Here is an 18,645-nt window from a genome sequence, read left to right as displayed (position 1 = left end):
ATAGCAAAACACCTAGAATGTACAGGTCTAAATTTCTGTAAGAAATGGTTTAAAAACCACCTGTGACGCTATGGTGGCAAAAACTTCAAACTCTGTCTCAGATAAGAATTTACAATACAGCAATATTTAGGGCACATCTTAATTTGTCTTTTAATTTGAGATGATTAACAAAGTATAGAAAGACAGTACATCAGGCTAAAAAGATGCGCTCATTCTTTTTAAAGTTATACAAAAGATGCAGTATTTCGAGTGAAAGTACAATGATATTCATAGGTACTAGTTAAGGTGATAACATTTGGGAATATTCTGAGATTTCCATTGGTCCTGCTCTGTTCTAAATCTGAGATATTGAGGCAAGGTATGGCGGGGGGGGTGATGGGGCGGGTGGAGATGTGACACTGCCAAAGGAGGGGTAGGGGACAATGTGTAGCACCTACTTCCCCTCTCTCCCCCCCCCCCACTGATCAGGGTCACGTGAGGCCACGGGAGCAAGTGGTGGAATGTTGTTTGAGCAGCTGGTGCAGATCACAAGTCCTGGTGATGCGACCACTGATACCAGGCAATTTCTGGTGAGCATTATGATGGCTGGGGAGGCATGTCCAGAAGAAGGCAATGGCAAACAGCTTCAGTCGAAACAGTTGCCGAGAACAGTCACGTTTATGGAAAGACCATGAACGCCCACCTCATAGGACTCGGCACACGATGAACGAACAAATGAATGAACAGTGTGAAACATGGGCTTGCTCAATTGAGACTGCATGGATGATATTGCAGTAGTTACCAACACTGCAGCAATTTCATTCATGTTCCAGGGCAGCTTCTTCCCCTCTGCCATCAGATTTCTGAATGGACCCATCAACACTACCTCACTACTTTTTTATTTCTATTTTTGCACTACTTATTTTACTATTTTATATATGTGTTAAAATGCAATACGTAAGAGACAAAATGTGAATTACCATAAGTATATATATTCACTGTAATTCACGTTTTTGTCTGCATTATGTATTGCGATGTACTGCCACTGAAAAGACAACAAATCTCACGACACATGCTGGTGGGTGATATTAAACCCGACTCTGACTCTAATTCTAATTATTCTTTCTGGATATTTTGGGATTGCCCATTGGTAAACATTGCCTTTCACAGAATCTGATCCCAGTCTTTCGCTCTCTCTACAGACACATTGCAAGGAGATGGAGGTGTTCCTTCCAGGACTGTAACGGAAGAACTAAGCACAGAAGCAGCGATCTCAGAGAGTGAACTCTGGAAGAGATACCGTAGTGCCCGGGTGGGGAATATGGACGAACCGATGCCTCGTTATCAATCTGATGTTTGACTCTCCAGTATTACCTGAATGGATGGAAATCGAATTCACAGAGTTGGAAGCCACTTTATGGCCAAAGTGTTTAGGGCAGAACCAATGCACTGTTGATGAGGAGTGGGTAGTTGGTGGCAGGATGAATGCTCGCCAGTGCAGTCCCTCCCTCGCTCTGCTCTTTTAAGGCTAAAAGAAGAATTGATGGCTCTACACCCCTTCCCCGTTGGCTCTGAATTCTGGAGCTCCTTATCCAACAGCTTTATGGCAGAATCTTCACCAGAAGAACTGCACCACTTCAGGAAGGCAGGGCACGCCAGCTTCTCAAAGGAAATGAGGAATAGACAACAGTGCTGACTGCACCACGCGCTCTCTGAATCCCTGAAACTCACCTTTGAGAAACAGCCTGAAAACTCTTACAGAATTATGACAGGCTTTTTCCACTGAGGTTAGGTGGGACTACAACCAGAGGTCATGGGTTAAGGGTGAAAGGAGGAAAAGTTGAAGGGCAACATGAGGGGAAACTTTTTCACTCAGACGGTGGTGAGAGCGTGGAATGAGCTGTCACCATGAGTGGTGCATGTCAGCTCAATTTCAACGTTTAAGAGAAGCTTATCGATGGTAGGGATACGGAGGTGCAGGTCAATGGGAGTAGACAGTCTAAATCGTTCAGCATGGACTAGATGGGCTGAAGGACCTGTTTCTGTGCTGTACTCTCCTACAACTCTATGACCCTGGGTCCAGCACTATTGCAAGATAAACAATAGCCCCAATTCCTTCAAAGAAGTGACAAGCCACTTAAATGAGCCAAAGGAGGAACTTAATGGACCACTTACACTCTGACTGCGGAGACAGATTGTATGTTCCTTGTGGTGGAGTGGGTAACATCCATTTCAGATCAGAGTCCATAGCGATTGTAGCCCAAATTTCTGGCAAATCCCAGCTGAATTCCAGCTTTATTTACTACATCCCTTAGTGTTGCTTGCTGCCCAGTAACAGAGTTCAGGATTGCAAGATGTACAGTTGATACCCTGATTCAAAAGGGTCCTCTGATAATCCTGAAGAAGATGTAAGCTGCCCCACTGCTTGACTGGCTCATGTGAGCTATTGGCGATAGATCATCATACTTGCATTAGTTGCTTAGTCGATCAGCCTCAATGAGACAATGCAATCTCATTGTCTTGAGCAATGACAATAAAGTCCTATTCTGCGCCACGGCAGCGTAAAGGAGTTTCTCTGAGGGTGGAAGGAGGGATAGAAGCCTGAAAGATGGTAGTGAAATATATTACCCATTCAATAAATAGTCACCTCCAAGAGGACCACAACCTCGTCGTAGGGATTGGAGGCTTGTGTGCCTCAATGACCCAGAGAGCTCTGCTGGCTGCAGTCAGGGCTTGGTAGGGTCACCCATGCCAAATGGTCAAAGGGTAGAGGGCAGACTAAGAGTGGTCCAGCCCTCCAGCTCAGGGCTGACAACCCTGACTGATAAAACAAAACTCTTCTGGAGACAGCAATGAAGAATCCTTCAACATCTGAGTGCAACGATACTCCTGAGTCTCCACCCGGGACCTGCGTGACTGCCAGTGAAGACAGAGAGGAAGCTACTGACATGATGAACAATACCAGAGATAAAGGACTCTCATTGCTGCTCTAAATGCCAGCGGTGTAATGGTCAGTGAGCAAAATTAATAGTGAGTCATCTGTAGGTGGCTCAGCGAAACTGAGACAGCTATCAGCATGGACTCTGAGTACAATAGATTCAACAACAACATTGCATGATATTAATTCATTGTATGCAGACCAGATTGTTTTTAATGATACTGGACCGTTATATACAAGGAACAGTTGCTGCCAGCAGGTCAGGTTCTGATGGAATGCAGAGCTGCTGGATTGAAGACCAGTACAATCCCAGTTAAAAACTCGAAGTCCAAGTGCTCTCATATGATAAGTTGTGCTTCTCCCCGCCTCTCCCCAATATCAATTAAATAGCAGTGAAATAAATACCTCCCACCCTGATTATTCAACAATGCTCCACTCGTCTCTTAAACGTGGAACTGGTTGCTATTCTTAATCTTTGGTTTCACAAGCCTGCCCCCCTCATGCTCCCCTGCACGGTTGTGCAGTAATTGGGCTGGCGTGACAGCACGTAACCGCGTAAGCAGATGCATCGATACGAGCCGTCCGTGTTAACGCATTTGGCATTTCTGCAGAGAACTTTGGGATCTTCAACTTCGTCACACTCGTTTATATCTGAAACCAAAGGAAATGTGTTAGCGGCTGTGTTCAGCTCATCATTCTCACTAACTTCACAACCCACTTAGTTCCCACTCCTCAACAAATAGCTTGTCACACTCATTCCCCACAGACTCACACCCACGTGCACCCTCTCCCCTGCAGATCCATTAATGGACTCACCCCTCTGCACACTCATTTCCCCCCCCCCACATCCCCTGTGCACCCCAGACACACACACACACACACACAGACACACCTCTTGTAGCATCCACTCACAGCCAGCTCGCACACCGCAGGAGTACACTTGAGTTATCACACTCTGTGGACGTGCAGTTTTTCGATAAAATAAATCTCTGAGCTGGGTGTGTGAGAGGAGCCATTATCCTGGCCTGAAGCAGCTGTTGGGCCAACCTGCCTCACTGTGGCCTAAAGCCGAGCTTCCAAACCCCCAGCGCCTCCCTTCCCCCTGCACCAGCACCCCCTTCCAACTCCGTACCAATGCAAGTCATCTTGGTCATGTCGAGTCTGTAGCCGGCATCACAGTGACAGGTGAAGCCTTCAGGCACACGGACACACCTGCCATTCTCACAGCCGTTCAGAATTCCACATTCCTCCACCCGCAGGCTGTTGTATTGCTGGAACCGGGCTGGATCAAAGCGGCACAATGTCAGGTTCTGCGATTGCTGTGTATTTAATATTTCCGTTTTATTACGTCTTTGGACTGTGGGAGGAAACCGTCTCATCCTGGCAGGGTGAGGATAGTGCGAGGGCATCACAAATGGGCCGTGGCGGCTATGCGCAGTTTGTGGTGTGTTACAGGTAAGTGTGGGTAAAATCCAAAGTTAATGTCACTAATGGAGTTAATGGAGGAAAGATGTTACTTGTACTCATTGAGAAACAATGCTGAATAGGTCCTTTCATCCCTTCGAACTGCACCTCCCAGCAACCCCTGGTTCAATGCCAGTCTAATCACAGGACAATTTACAATGACCAATTGACCTACCAACCGGAGCATCTTTGGATTGTGGGAGGGCACTGGAGCACCTGGAGGAAACCTACTTGGTCATGGAGAGGATATACAAACTCCTTACAGACAGCATTGGGAACTGAATCTGGGTTGCTGGTACTGTACTGTGTTGTATTAACCACTACTCTACCATGGTGCATAATCCTGTCTATAGACTGGTTGACCAAATGTTCTTGTTCATTCAAATTATCGATCATGGGTTATATGTACAAATACGTGAATTCCATATGTCATCACGCTACCATGTGATACCTGTGCACCTTGCTTAAAATAAGCACGAAGTTAGACGTACATTTTGGACTCCTGTGCCTTCATTTGAATTAATTTAATGTTTTGAAGTTACAAAACATTACAGGGATTATAACAGGCACAGGGCTCTGACAATAGAGAGGGGGCAGAGGGGGACAGCAGGGAGAGAGGAAAAGGATGGAGGTGACAGGAGGAAGAATAAGGTGTCATGGGGTGGATGAGAGCATGCAGGGGATCTTTTTCGCCATTTCTGTCATACCCACCCTGTCACTTGTAAAAATGCCATTCCCTTCTCTCAGTTCCTCTGTCTCTGCTGCATCTGCTCTCAGGATGAGGCTTTTCATTCCAGAACTAAAGAGATGTCCTCCTTCTTCAAAGAAATGGGCTTCCCTTCCTCCACACCAACACTGCCCTCAACTGCATCTTCCATTTCACGCATGTCCGCTCGCACCCCATCCACTCATCACCCCTCCAAGGATAGGGTTCCTCTTGTCCTCGCCTATCGTGTCCAACACATTATTCTCCATAACTTCTGCCATCTCTGATGGGATCCCACCACCAAGCATATCTTTCCCTCCTCCCGAATTTCTGCTTTCCACAGGGATCGTTCCCTAAGCGCCTCCCTTGTCCATTTGCCCCTCCCCACTGATCTCCCTCCCGGTACTTATCTTTGCAAGCAGGACAAGTGCCACACCAACCCTTACACCTCCTCCTTCACTACTATTCAGGGCACCAAACAGCCATTCCAGGTGAGGCGACACTTCACCTGTCAGTCCGTTGGGGTCATCTACTGTATCCAGTGCTCCTGGTGTGGTTTCCTGTATATTGGTGAGACCCGACGAAGATTGGGAGTCTGCTTCACCAAGCACCTGTACTCTGTCTGTCAGAAAAGGCAGAATCTCCTGGTGGCCATCCATTTCAAATCTACTTCCATTGCCATTCTGACATGTCTGTTCATCGCCTCCTCTACTGTTGTGATGAGGCCACACTCAGGTTGGAGGAACAACACCCCATACTCTGTCTGGGTAGCCTCCTTCCTGATAGCATGAACATCGATTTCTTGAATTTCCAATAGTTGCTTCCCACTTTCACTATTCCCTATCCTTGTTTCCCTCTCTCACCTCATCTTCTATCACCAATCACCTCCCTCTGACGCTCCTCCCCCTACCCTTTCTTCCACGGCCTTCAGCCCTCTCCTATCAGATTCTCCCTTCTCCAGCCCTTTATCCCTTTCACCAATTGACTTCCCAGCTCTTTCCTTCTCCCCTCCCCTTCTCCCAGTTTCACACATCACCGACTACCTTGTACTTCTTCTACCCCTCCTCCACTTTCTTACTCTCACTTCTCATTTCCTTTTTTCAGTCCTGATAAAGATTCTTGGCCCAAAACGTCAACTGTTAACACTTTTTCATAGTTGCTACTTGGTCTGCTGAGTTCCTCCAGCATTTTGTATGTCGCTCTGCCTTAAATATACCCAATAACTTGGCCTCTGCAGCCGACTGTGGCAACAAATTCCACAGGTTCACCACTCTCTGGCTAAAGAAATTCCTCCTCATCTCCATTCTTAAAGGACACCCCTCTATTCCGTGTCCTCTGGTCTGAAATCACACCCCCCCATCTATAGGAAACATCCTCCACACATCCACTTTACTGAGGCCTTTCGACATTCGATATGTTTCAAAGAGATTCTCCCCCATTCTTCGAAATTCCAGTGAGTAGAGGCCCAGAACCATCAAACGTTCCTCAGGTGATAATCTTTTCATTTCCGGAATCATTGTCGTGAACCCTCTCCACTGTCCGCACACTTTTTCTTAGCTAAAGGGCTCAAAACTGTTCACAATACTCCAAGTGAGTCTTCACCAGCACTTTATAAAGTCTCAACATTACATCCTTGCATTTATATTCTAGTCCTCTGGAAAAGGAGAGCACAGAAGCACGCCTTTTGGCTCATCTAATCCATGTCGAACCAGTTAAGCCACCTACTCCCATTGACCTGCACTGGGACCATTGCCCTCTATACCCTTACCATCCACGTACATAGCGAAACATCTTAAATGCTGAAATCGAGCTTGCATGCATCACTGTGTCAGTAGATCATTCCAAACTCTCACCACCTTCTGAGCAGAGAAGCTTCCCTCATGTTCCCCTTCACCGTTTCACCTTTTACCCTTAACCCATGACCACTAGTTGTAGTCTCACTCAACTGTAGTGGAAGAAGCCTGCTTACATTTACCCCGTCTATACCCCTTGTAACTTTGTATACCTCTGTTAATCTTCTACATTCCAAGGAATAAAGTCCTAACCTATTCAATCTTTCCTTATAACTCAGGTCCTCCAGACCCGGCAACATCCTTATAAATTTACTCTGTACTCTTTCAACCTTATTTTCATCTTCTCTATAGGTAGGTGACCAAAACTGCACACCAAATTAGGCCTCACCAATGCCTTATACAGCTTCAACATATCATCCCATCTCCTGTACCCGATACTTTGGTTTATGAAGGCCAATGTATCAAAAGCTTTCTTTACAACCCTATCTCCTATGACACCGCTTCTAATAAACTATGTACCTGTATTCCCAGATCCCTGTGTTCTACCACACTCCTCAGTGCCCTACTGTTCACTGTGTAAGGCCTACCCTGGTTGGTCCTACTGAAGTGCAAAACATCACACTCGTCCACATTAAATTCCATCTGCCGTTCTTCAGCCCATATTTCCAGCTGGATAAGATTCCACTGCAAGCTATGATCATCTTCCTCGTTGTCCACTACACCCTCAATCTTAGTGTCATCTGTAAATTTGCTGATCCAGTTAACCATATTATCATCCAGATCGTTGATGTAGATGACAAACAAGAAAGGTCCCAACACCGATCCCTGCACCACACCACTAGTCACAGGCCTCCAGTCAGAGGCAACGATCTACTGTTACTCTCTGGCTTCTACCAAAAAGTCAATGCCTAATCCAATTTACTACCTCATCTTGAATACCGAGCGACTGAACCTTCTTGAGCACCGCCCCATGTGGGAACTTTGATAACCTCTTCTAAAAAAGAGAATATGGGGATGACGCAGGGAGAGGATGAGAAGGGAGCGAGAGGAATGGAGAGGACGAGAGAGGGACAGGGTCTGCAGTGACACGATTTCCCTCACTCTCATCTTCCCCATTGCTACTGATGAAATGTGTGTGCGTGGGAGGGAGAGAGACCAGGTCCGCAGTGACATGATAATACTCACTGTGATATTGCCCATTGTTACTGATGAGGTGAGGGTGGAGGGAGGAGAGGGAAAGGGCTGGGAGTGGAGGGAGGAGAGGGAAAGGGGTGGGAGTGGAGGGGGGAGAGAGGGAGGCAGAGAGACCAGGTCCGCAGTGACATGATAATACTCACTGTGATATTGCCCATTGTTACTGATGAGGTGAGGGTGGAGGGAGGAGAGGGAAAGGGCTGGGAGTGGAGGGAGGAGAGGGAAAGGGGTGGGAGTGGAGGGGAGGGAGAGAGACCAGGTCCGTAGTGACATGATAATACTCACTGTGATATTGCCCATTGTTACTGATGAGGTGAGGGTGGGGGTCTGGTGCAGCGTCTGGCTGACGATTCTGCTGCTCGGGCAAGCTGACCCGGGTGCTCCTGGTGCTGAAGCCTCGGCCGGTGTGCCTGGCTCGAGGCCGGTAGCGGGATCGAGAGGGCGAGCTCTGCTCACTGTGGCCTGGCCCCGAGCGCTGTCGGCGAGACTCGTAGAGCGTACGGCCACCCAGAGGGTCTGCAGCTGGGAACGGCTCGAACTCCGGGGGACTGGCCCCTCGTCCGTCACTGAGGGGAGATGGGCCAGCATCGTACTCTTGGGGATCGTAGGTCCGGAAGGTATCTGGAGGGAACTCGGGTTCAAACTGCGGACCATAGTTTTCATATTCCAACCCATAAGGGTAACCATCGTCTTCCTCAGTGGGTGAACTCAGGTAGCTGCACAACGCATTGTGATACTCTGCAGGAAAAAAGAGGGCTTCAATATCAAGTATTCCTCATTCTTCACTTCACCTCTCCCTTCTACCCCTTTGGCCTCAAAAAAATCATCCTTTGGCCATTGACCATCTCCCACAGGCACTGGACTGTCACTGGTGGAGAGGGCAGAGACCCAGATACAGTGCCCACCTCTGGTGCTGTTGTGTGGAGTTTGCACGCTCCCGTCTTCTCCCATGTCCCAAAGGCATGCTGTAAATCATCCCTAATGTGTTGGCGAGTGGTGGAATTGGCAATGCGTCGGTTGATGGGACTTACTACTGCCTGTTACACTGCTGGTGTTTAGGGCAGCAATGAAGTTCCTCCAACTCTGGTGATGTTCAGGGCTTCCTTCGTCATGTCAGTAGCTTCCTGTTGTCAGTCATACAAGTCCTGGGTGGAGACTCAGGAATATTGTCGTACTCAGATGTAGGATTCTTCATTGCTCTTTCTGTAACAGTTTTGTTGACCAGACAGGGTTGTTAGCCCTGAGCTGAACCCCCGAACCTAGAGGACCGGTGGACCACTCTTAGTCTGGCCTCTACCTGTTTGGCATGGGTGACTCTATCAAAAGCCAAAGCATAAAGCCCTGACCCCAGCCAACATCACTCTCCAGGTCACTGAGGCACGCAAGCCTCCAAATCTATGACAAGGTTTTGTGGTCCTCTTGGATGAGTGCATGGGACCATTGGGAGAATGTAAGTGATATTTCCATAGGATGAGTATAAATGCATCAAAGAACCATCGAGTCTTGGAGGTGTGCAGCACAGAAACAGGTCCTTCTGCCCATCTCCTCCATGCTAACTGTGATACCAGTCTGTACGAATTCCATTCACTCGCAATAGGCCTGTACGTTTATTACCAAAGAACGTATGCAGTATAGAACCTGGGATTCATCTTCCCCACAGGCAGCCACGGAACAAAGAAAACCATGGAACCTACTCAAAGAGAAAATATCAAATCCCGAACGTGCAAAAAAAAACCAACTCTCGCAAATGGTGAGAAAAAACGTGAGCAAGGAACACAGAATTCAAAAGTCTCAGTAACAAAGCCTTTGAAAGATTCCAGGTATACTCAGTTCAGTTCAATCGAGCACCAAGTCTCTCGCTATCCGTAGGCTACAGCGCTAGGCCACTCTGATCAAACTCCCACAAAACAGAAACAAAAAAACGAGTGACCAGAAACCAGAAACACATCATAACGTGAACTACAGAGTCCAATCCACAAAATGTGTCAATTAAACCTTGCCCAAGACCCATGGACTCTGGCACCATCCAGCGAGAAGGGGGAGGGAGAACATTTGTACATAGGCACCTTCCTCCGGGAGCAGCGAGTGAGAAGAGAGAGAGACCGGTCAAGTGCTTCCTCCGGGTGCAGCGAGTGAGAAGAGAGAGACCGGTCAAGTGCTTCCTCCGGGAGCAGCGAGTGAGGAGAGAGAGAGAGACCGGTCAAGTGCTTCCTCCGGGAGCAGCGAGTGAGGAGAGAGAGAGACCGGTCAAGCGCTTCCTCCGGGAGCAGCGAGTGAGGAGAGAGAGACTGGTTACATGCAGGTAGACGGCACAGAACATCCGCCCCTCTTCTGTTCTCATCCTCGTTGATTTCAATCTTCCTCAATGCTTTAGTCGGTGAGGTCAGCGAGAATGGAGCCGATCATGGGCTTGCGTCCCATCTCCAGGCTTCACGGCCTCCAGGCCGCACAAAACCTCACTGAACTCTGTAGGAGACAGCAAGGCACCAGTTTGCTCAATCAGCCCAAAGATGCACTAGCAAAATGTAGATCACAGGCTCCAACAGCAGGAGAACAGAAAGAAAAGGAGGGCGGAAATGAAGTGAAATCAGTAGTTTTGTGAACCAAGTTTGTCACCCTTCGTCGCATTGCTTGCTAATGCCAGCTTCTTCCTATTCAAGTATCTGTATTTTATCTGTCTTTACAACCTCCACTGGCAGCTCATCTATGTACCCACCATTCTCTACGTTGAAAGCTTACCATCAGGCTTATCCCTTCTCAACTTGCTAACTCCCCCTAATCAGTCTCGCCTTTCTAAGTGAGTAGATCTCCTGACCTTTGATATTCTTCCAATTAATTCCTCAGCTTTGATGTAAGACTCACTGCCTGTAAGAGAACAACATTCAGTCTTCTGGTACGTTTCCCAAAGCCGAAGTAGCTGCAAAAATCCCCAGCACAGCCAAAGCAATCTCCACTCTCGCTTTCTGAAATAGATTTAATCAGGGCCTAGGGATCCATCTACCTGAACTGTGACAATATCTTTAACATTTCCTACTCCCTTTACACAAACACATCTCAGAGAACACAGGACTACAAATGTTTTCTAAAGTATTGCTTCCTGTAGATATGGTAGTGTTGGAGTCAGTTTAGTGGTTGGTCAGGAACTGGAGATGGGTGGAGGTGAGAGGGTGACGTTACCTGTATTTCTGGTTGGGCACAGGGCACAGTCCATTCCCCATGCCTCACCATACTGACAGCAGCATTCCGTGTAGGTTGTAAGTCGCTCCAGAAAAGGCCTTTTACACAGGTAATTGCGACCTACCTCCTGCCAACAGAGAGCCATGTGGACATCTGTGAGGGGAGAGGAGTAGAGAGAGTGAGATGAGGGAAGGAAGAGGGGAGATGGGGGAAGGGAAGAGTGTTACAGGAGGAGGGAAGGAGAGTAGGACGAGAGACGAGATGGTGGAAATGCAGAGTTAAAAAGTGACAAAACCATGTTTGTTATCCACCTGTGACACCAGCTCATAGGCCTTAGCCCAGGATCAGACACCACCAGACGCTAAGGTGAATTCAAGGAACTCAGAACTTCATCCATAACCTGACTGAATCACTTTGCAACAGGAAATATGCCATGCAGTCTGTCAGATCAAATCTTACAAATGAATGCCATGGGAGGAGATTTTCCAGCCATTCTGAGATTATGGCACCAAAAAATTAACATAATTTCCCAAATATCTGTTTGTGGGCTTTCAACCTACAGCATTGCAAAAATTCATTCTGGTACCTTTAGGGGATCTCTGTCTCCAGGATTGAAAGGCTGGGATAGGGCCTGGACCAGGGCTGGGATACAGGTCAAGGGCCACATTGTGGGCTGATCAAGGGGCGGGATGGGAACCATACAAGAGCTGGTTCGAGGACTGGGCAAGGGCCGCTATGGGGACCGGACTAGGGCCGGGATGGGGACTGGACGAGAGAATTCCACTTGCCCTGGACAATACTCTGCCACTTACCAAACTGCTCGGTATCGTTGGAGGTGCATCTGCGAAGAGTGACATCAAGGATGAGGGGAGGCTGACACGAACAGTAATAGGAACCCACTGTGTTCACACAATCTCCATTGTCACAAACATCTGCGTCCTCACACTCATCGTTATCTGACAAGACAGAACAGATTAACTTTAAAGCCAATAATCCTGAATTCTGATCCCAACGTGGGTGAGTAAGAGGAGCTGTCGAGTCTGTGCCCAAACCACCTATGAATAGGCCATTCGGCCCTGGGGCCCTGCTTTTTGGGGACAGCAACCTGACAGAAGGGAAAAACCTACTGGGTGACAATAAGTTCCCTACAGTTCAGTGGACAAAAAAATCATTCTGAATTTGTGGCACACTAATTCTGGCCTAGGCAAACATATCTCCATCCCTCATTCTGAATTTGTGACACTCTAATTCTGGACTGGTGAACTTCCCTCCAACCCTCTCAGTATTTCATGAATGAATTTCTCATTCTCTGAAATTCAACAAAATAAAATACTTCAATTTCTCCTCAAAGGGTATCCCCATCATTTCAGGAGATGTTTGATGCAATATCAAATCACTCACCAGCTCCATTCAAGTGCATTGCAACCTGATATGGAAAGACCAATATCCAAGAGTGGAAAAGCCTACAAGAAGTAGTGGATACGGACCAGTCCATCGCAAGTAATGCCTTTCCTGCCATTGAGTGCATCTACAAGGATCTGCCCCCTAGAAAGCAGCATCCATCATCCAGGACCCCCACCATTCAGGTCATGAACTTGAGTCAGATTCACTGTGTAGATCCTTGTGTCAGTTTGTCTTCCCCAGTTTCACCCCATCTCTCACCACTTCTTACTCCTTTTCATCTCAGCCCATCTCTCCATCCATCTGCCGTTTTTGCCTCCATATTTCCAGTCTTTCCCCAGTTTCAAAATGTCAGCCTCATCTCTAACTCCATTCCTCCATCCCTTTCTCTCTGATCTTCTGTGTCTTGCTGTGGCCTGTACTTCAGTCAAACACCATTCGGAATGTTTGACATTGTTCCTTCCAGCTCCCCCTCCCACCCATTCCCTACGTCCACTGACACTCACCAATGCACTCGAGGAGGGTGGAATGATAATAGTATCCGAATGGACAATAACAGGAGTATCCTGGAATCGTGTTGACGCACACGCCATTCTTGCAGACTTCCGACCCAAACAGCGTACACTCATCGGCATCTGTGACCCAGAGAATCAAATTAAGCTCTTATCCAAAGATTTAAGGTTTGGATAATTTAAGCGCTGGGCCAGATTGAAAACGGCAGGGTGTTGGTGCTGTTACGCGAGGTTTATTCGTCTCTGTGCTGAACTGAGGCTGTGGCCTGAACCTCACAGGCTTCTGATCAGCTGCAGTAATGACTGGCTTTATGGCTACTAACTCAATTTCGTGAACTTCAGTTTAATGCTTATTTTTATTGTTTGCATTATTTGTTTTTTTTTCTTTGCACATTGAGTGTTTGACGGTCTTCTTTTGCTTTAATGGGTTCTTTGATTTCTTTGATTTGTGGCTGCCTGCTAGAAGACGGATCTCGAGGTTGTATAATGTATACGTAGTTTGATAATCAATGTACTTTGAACTTTGAAGAACCTGAGTTACTGTTCAGCCAGGGGAAGGAACATTCCCTTGTGTACTGTACTGAGTAATAGTTTATTCAGGGAAAGGGCCAAAGTTACTATTTAGCTAGGGTAAGGACCATTCCTTGGTGTCCTGTACTGAGTAATAGGTTAATAGGGACTTCTGCTAACATGGTGGCACATCTGGATGCAGCAGCCTCTCGGGGGCCAACCTAAGGTTTTTTTCTTTGTTAAATGTGTTTTTTATGATTGCAAGACAATACTGGACTCCAAGAACTGGGTACTAAAGGCCCATGCCATCAGTGAGCTGTTCGTTGATCTGAGTAGCTGGCTGCGGTGTCAAAGGAGCTGGCCGGCATGTTGGAGGGGCCAGAATGGGTTTGGAGAGGCTCTATTGGAGACAATGGAGCTGGTGCGCAAAGGCGGCATGCAGTGTAGACACAGTTGAATGTCCTGGATGTAGCTCTTGTGGCTGCAAGACCCTGTTGGACATTGTTAATGTAAGATACTGCAGGCCTGTCCGGTGAAATGACGGATGATGTGGGAGCTGCGTAGACTCGGTTGTAGTGAGGACTAGGCCTCAAGCTGGAGGCTTGCACACTGCTGCAGTCTGGGAGAGGAGATGCCAGAGGCGGTGCAGCGTGGCGTCTACGCTCGGCTAGGGATGGCCTCTCCTGTCAGTGTGGCCCTCCAGTGTTCGATCGGTGCAATGTCAGGCTGGACTGCCAGGAACTGTACCATCCATTTGTGGGACATGTCACTCAGAGTCTTGGGCTATATAAGTGTGTTTTTTTTTGCATGACTATGGTGTTTTTTTTTTGCTTGCTTATTTGAATGTGCTGTGTATGTTTTGCACCTTATATGGTTAAATGATAATTAAACTTGATTTGATTTTATTCGGGTAAAGAGTCAGCGTTACTGTTCAGCCTGGGTAAGGAAGTTTGTGTACTGTACTGAGTATTAGTTTATTCAGGGAAAAAGTTTCCCCCTGTGAACATACACACCACACTTCGGACTTTGGTGATTATGGACTAGCAGATTTCTGTACAGTTATATAATTAATACTACAACACACTTACAATTTACTTATTTAAACATATCTTGCAGTATTGTTCCTGTGAATCGTATGATTTGAAATGGAGTTCATGAAGCAAACCCCTGATGGATTAAAAGCCAAATGTGAGAACCAGGGCCCCAGTGGTGGGCGGGGAAGGTGACAATCATCACCTGGTGAGCTCGATGCTGAGCCATTTTGGAGTAGTTTTATTGCAGATTTTGCTATCTCTCTTCTTAAAGCATTTCCAATCCCTGGAGATGAGCGTGGTGTTGTCATCACCAAGTGTAGACAATGAGAGGGAGGCCTGGGCTCTCTCTGTGGATGTGTCTGGAGGGTGAAATCAAAGTTGCTCTCATCGATATTTCAATCGATGCAAAAGTGCATCTCACACTGACCGTGGGCACAGCAGCACTGTGCAGCCAGCAAGAGCAGGGACTACACTGAGTGATGGATGAGAAACTAATGCAGGGGATGAAAGTCAGAGCAGTTCAGCTTCCAAGAAGTTCAAAAAGATCCTTACATACTCTCTAAGACCCTCAGTCTCCAAGGCCCACTGGCAGTTTACTCACCTGTGTAACTCCTTTCACGTGTTGGGTGTGGAAGGGAAATAAACCCTCGCCCTTGAGGGCACAGAGACCGATATTCATCTGGAACAGAATCAATTCACAGATAAAGTTAATTAAATAAGGCCCCTGCATTCAAACGGCCTCTCTCTCCCTCCACGCCGTTACAGTCCTGGGTCTTAGGCAAGGTTTAGTCAATGTGGTTTAAAGATTGGACGCTGTGGGTCACTTTATGATGTGATCTGCTTTCTGATCCCTCCTTTTTATTGTTGCTGTTTTGTGCGACTTTGATTGGGGCGGTCTGCAGATAATAACACTGCTGGACTGAACTAGAACTGAGCTGAGCTGAATATGCCTGGACTCTTTCAATTTTGTGTTTTTTTTCCCTCGATGAAGGGTCTTGACCCAAAACATCAACTGTTCACACTTTTCCATTGATGCTGCCTGGCCTGCTGAGTTCCTCCAGGATTTTGTGTGTCCCCATAACTGAAATATTCCCACAACCAATTATCTCACTTTAAGGACTCTTTATCTCAGTATTTCATGTTCTTGTCATTTATTGCCATTTATTTATATTTCGTTTTGTGTCTTCCATTGATCCTGTTATAGTTACTATTCTGTAGATTGCTGAAAATGAAACTCAGGTTTGTATTATGATGACATACATGTACTTTGATAATAAAATTTACTTTGAACTTTGAATTTAGTTCTCTGATGTAGGAATCAGTGACAAGGCCAGATTTATTGCCTACCCCTACTTTCCTTAAAAGTTTGGGATGATTGACTGTCTTCAAAAGCTGGAGTCCTGCTGAAGGTAATCTCATGGTGGTTGTTGAGGAGAGGACCCTAGACATACACAACAGTCTCTAGAGTTTACAGAGAACGGTGTGAGAAGCAGAAAAAAAAATCCAGTGAGTGGCAGTTCTGTGGGTAAAAAACCCCTGGTTCATGAGAGAGGTCAGAGTGGCCACACTGGTTCAAGCTGAGAGGAAGCTGAAAGTAACTAAAATAACCACGCGTTACAACAGTGGTGTGCGGAAGGGCATCTCTGAAAGCACAACATGTCAAACTCCGAAGTGGATGGGCTACAGCAGCAGACTTGGTGCCTCAAGGAAGTGGCCTCCATCATTAGGGACCTTCACCATCTGGAACATGACTTCTCAATAATACATTCAACGAGGAGGTACAGCTCCTTCCTCTCCATCGTCCAATTTCTGAATGGACCATGAACCCATGAACACTACCTCACTATTCCTCCTTAGTACTATTTATTTATTAATTTTGGGTGGCGGGGTGGGGATGTGTCTCTACCAAAGGAGCTATAAGGCACTCCTTCCCTCCGCTAAGCCCCCCCTCCCCGATCAGGGTCACGTGGAGCCACTGGAGCAGGTGGCGGACGGTCGTATGAGCAGCTGGTACGTATCTCAAGTCCTGGTTATGCGAACACTGACACCAGGCAGACAATCTCGGAAGAGATTGGGTCACCAGTCTTGTAAAGACACTGCCCAGGAGAAGGTAATGGCAAACCGGTTCTGTAGAAGAATTTGCCAAGAACAATCATATTCATGGAAAGACTATGATTGCCTACGTCCTACGACATGGCACACTATGATGATGATGACGATTTATTTATTTATCCTTGCAGCTTATAGTATTTTTTAAGTCTTGCACTATTCCGCGGTAATAAAATAACAACTTTCCTGACATATGTCTATGATAATAAAGCTGACTCTGATTCGGAGAGAGTAGTTTCCTGGGCTGAAGGCCCATAACGAGTCGTGTGCCTCAGGGCTGGTATTAGGTCCTCTTGTTTGCAATCTATGTCAATGATTTGGATAAGAATGTGCAAGGTGTGGTGTGTAAGTCTGCAAATGAGATCAAAATCAGGTTTAATATCACCAGCATTTGACATGAAATTTGTTGTTATGTGGCAGCAGAACAATGCAATACATAATAATAGAGAAAAACTGTGAATTAGGGTGAGTGTATGTACTTAGATCTTTGAAACTGGAGCACCCGGAGGAAACCCACACGGTCATGGAGAGAACGTACAGACTCCTTACAGGCAGTGATGGGAAGAGAACCTGGCTCGCTGATACTGTAAAGTATTGTGCTAACTATTACACTACCATGCCACATATATTAAACTGAATAAGTAGTGCAAAAGAAGTAGTGATGTAGTGTTCATGGGTTCGATGCCCATTCAGAAATCTGATAGTGGATGGGTGAGGAAAAAGCTGTTCCGTAATCATTGAGTGTGGGCCTTTAGTAAATAGTTCCCTGTTTATTGCTGAGGATCTCTGTTGCTCTGGACAATACATCTACCAGGTATGGCACAGAGATCAGCACAGAGAAAACCAAGCCTTTGAGCAACAGTGAACAGCCAATGATGACAAAAATCACTGTCAGTGGACAAGGACTAGAGACTGTCAAATGGTTCAAGTATCTTGGTGCCATCATCAACCAGGAAGGATCAAAACCTAAAGTCTTTGCAAGGCCAGCTCGAGAAACAGCAACGCTGGCTAAACTAAAACCAAACTGGAGAGGCAATAACATCGCTCTCAGATCCAAGCTGAAACTCCTATATGCACTTGTGCTCTCTGTCTTCTTGTATGCATGTGAATCATGGACTTTGACAACAGAACTGCAAAAGAAGATCCAGGCAGTAGAAATGAGATGCTACAGAGGCTCCTTGGCATCTCCTATACAGACCATGTCTCAAACGACAAAGCATGAAGGACCATCACCCAGCACATGAGACACTACAAAGATCTACTGTCCACAGTAAAGAAGAGGAAGCTGAGATGGTATGGCCACATAACAAGTTCAAGTGGACCCTGCCGGCACTGTAAAGCCTTGTGCTAACTATGCTAGCTACCTCAAGATGGACCTGAGGAGCAACTTTGTTTATACAAAGGGAGGTATAACGTGTAGAATGAGCCGACCGAGCAAGTGTTTTGAGGAAGATACAAAATACACTTTTAAAGGACAGCTGAACGGGTACATGGATGGTAAAGGCTTCGAAGGTTATGGGCCAAACATTGGCGGATTGGGACAAGCTTGGTTAGCATAGACTAGATAGGCCAAATGGCCTTTTTCCGAGCTGTATTAGTCTATGACTTAAGGCTGTAAGGTTTTTGCTTCATTACACTTGGACTTCTTCCCTCAAATCATTATTGAATACTCCGACAACTAGACTGGGGCTGCTTTGTGAACTTGTATGGAAATCACAAATTTCACACATATTGCTGCCAATCTTTACCCTGCTCTGACTTTCAAATATCTCCTCTTCTTCCTTCTTCTCTCAGACAAAACAAGGATAATCTCTGGTGCTCACACTCC

At 46.6% G+C, this 18,645-nt stretch overlaps 1 protein-coding gene across 1 annotated transcript in view; it reads right to left on the bottom strand.

Annotated features, from left to right (window-relative positions):
* Window positions 1-202: 202 nt before the first annotated feature.
* The window catches only part of LOC134354613 (latent-transforming growth factor beta-binding protein 4-like), a 346,432-nt gene continuing 327,989 nt past the window's right edge, over window positions 203-18,645 (bottom strand). The window contains exons 34-40 of the mRNA XM_063063620.1: window positions 15,310-15,387; window positions 13,159-13,287; window positions 12,064-12,207; window positions 11,252-11,404; window positions 8,360-8,812; window positions 4,050-4,199; window positions 203-3,568 (exon numbers count right to left, since the gene is read on the bottom strand). Of these exons, the coding sequence (XP_062919690.1) occupies window positions 3,399-3,568; window positions 4,050-4,199; window positions 8,360-8,812; window positions 11,252-11,404; window positions 12,064-12,207; window positions 13,159-13,287; window positions 15,310-15,387 (1,277 nt within the window). The 3' untranslated portion in view covers window positions 203-3,398. The remainder of the gene's footprint in view (window positions 3,569-4,049; window positions 4,200-8,359; window positions 8,813-11,251; window positions 11,405-12,063; window positions 12,208-13,158; window positions 13,288-15,309; window positions 15,388-18,645) is intronic.

The sequence above is a fragment of the Mobula hypostoma genome, chromosome 12 (genome assembly GCF_963921235.1).
Source record: "Mobula hypostoma chromosome 12, sMobHyp1.1, whole genome shotgun sequence".
Taxonomy (NCBI): domain Eukaryota; kingdom Metazoa; phylum Chordata; class Chondrichthyes; order Myliobatiformes; family Myliobatidae; genus Mobula; species Mobula hypostoma.
This window is presented reverse-complemented; position numbering and strand designations above follow the sequence as displayed.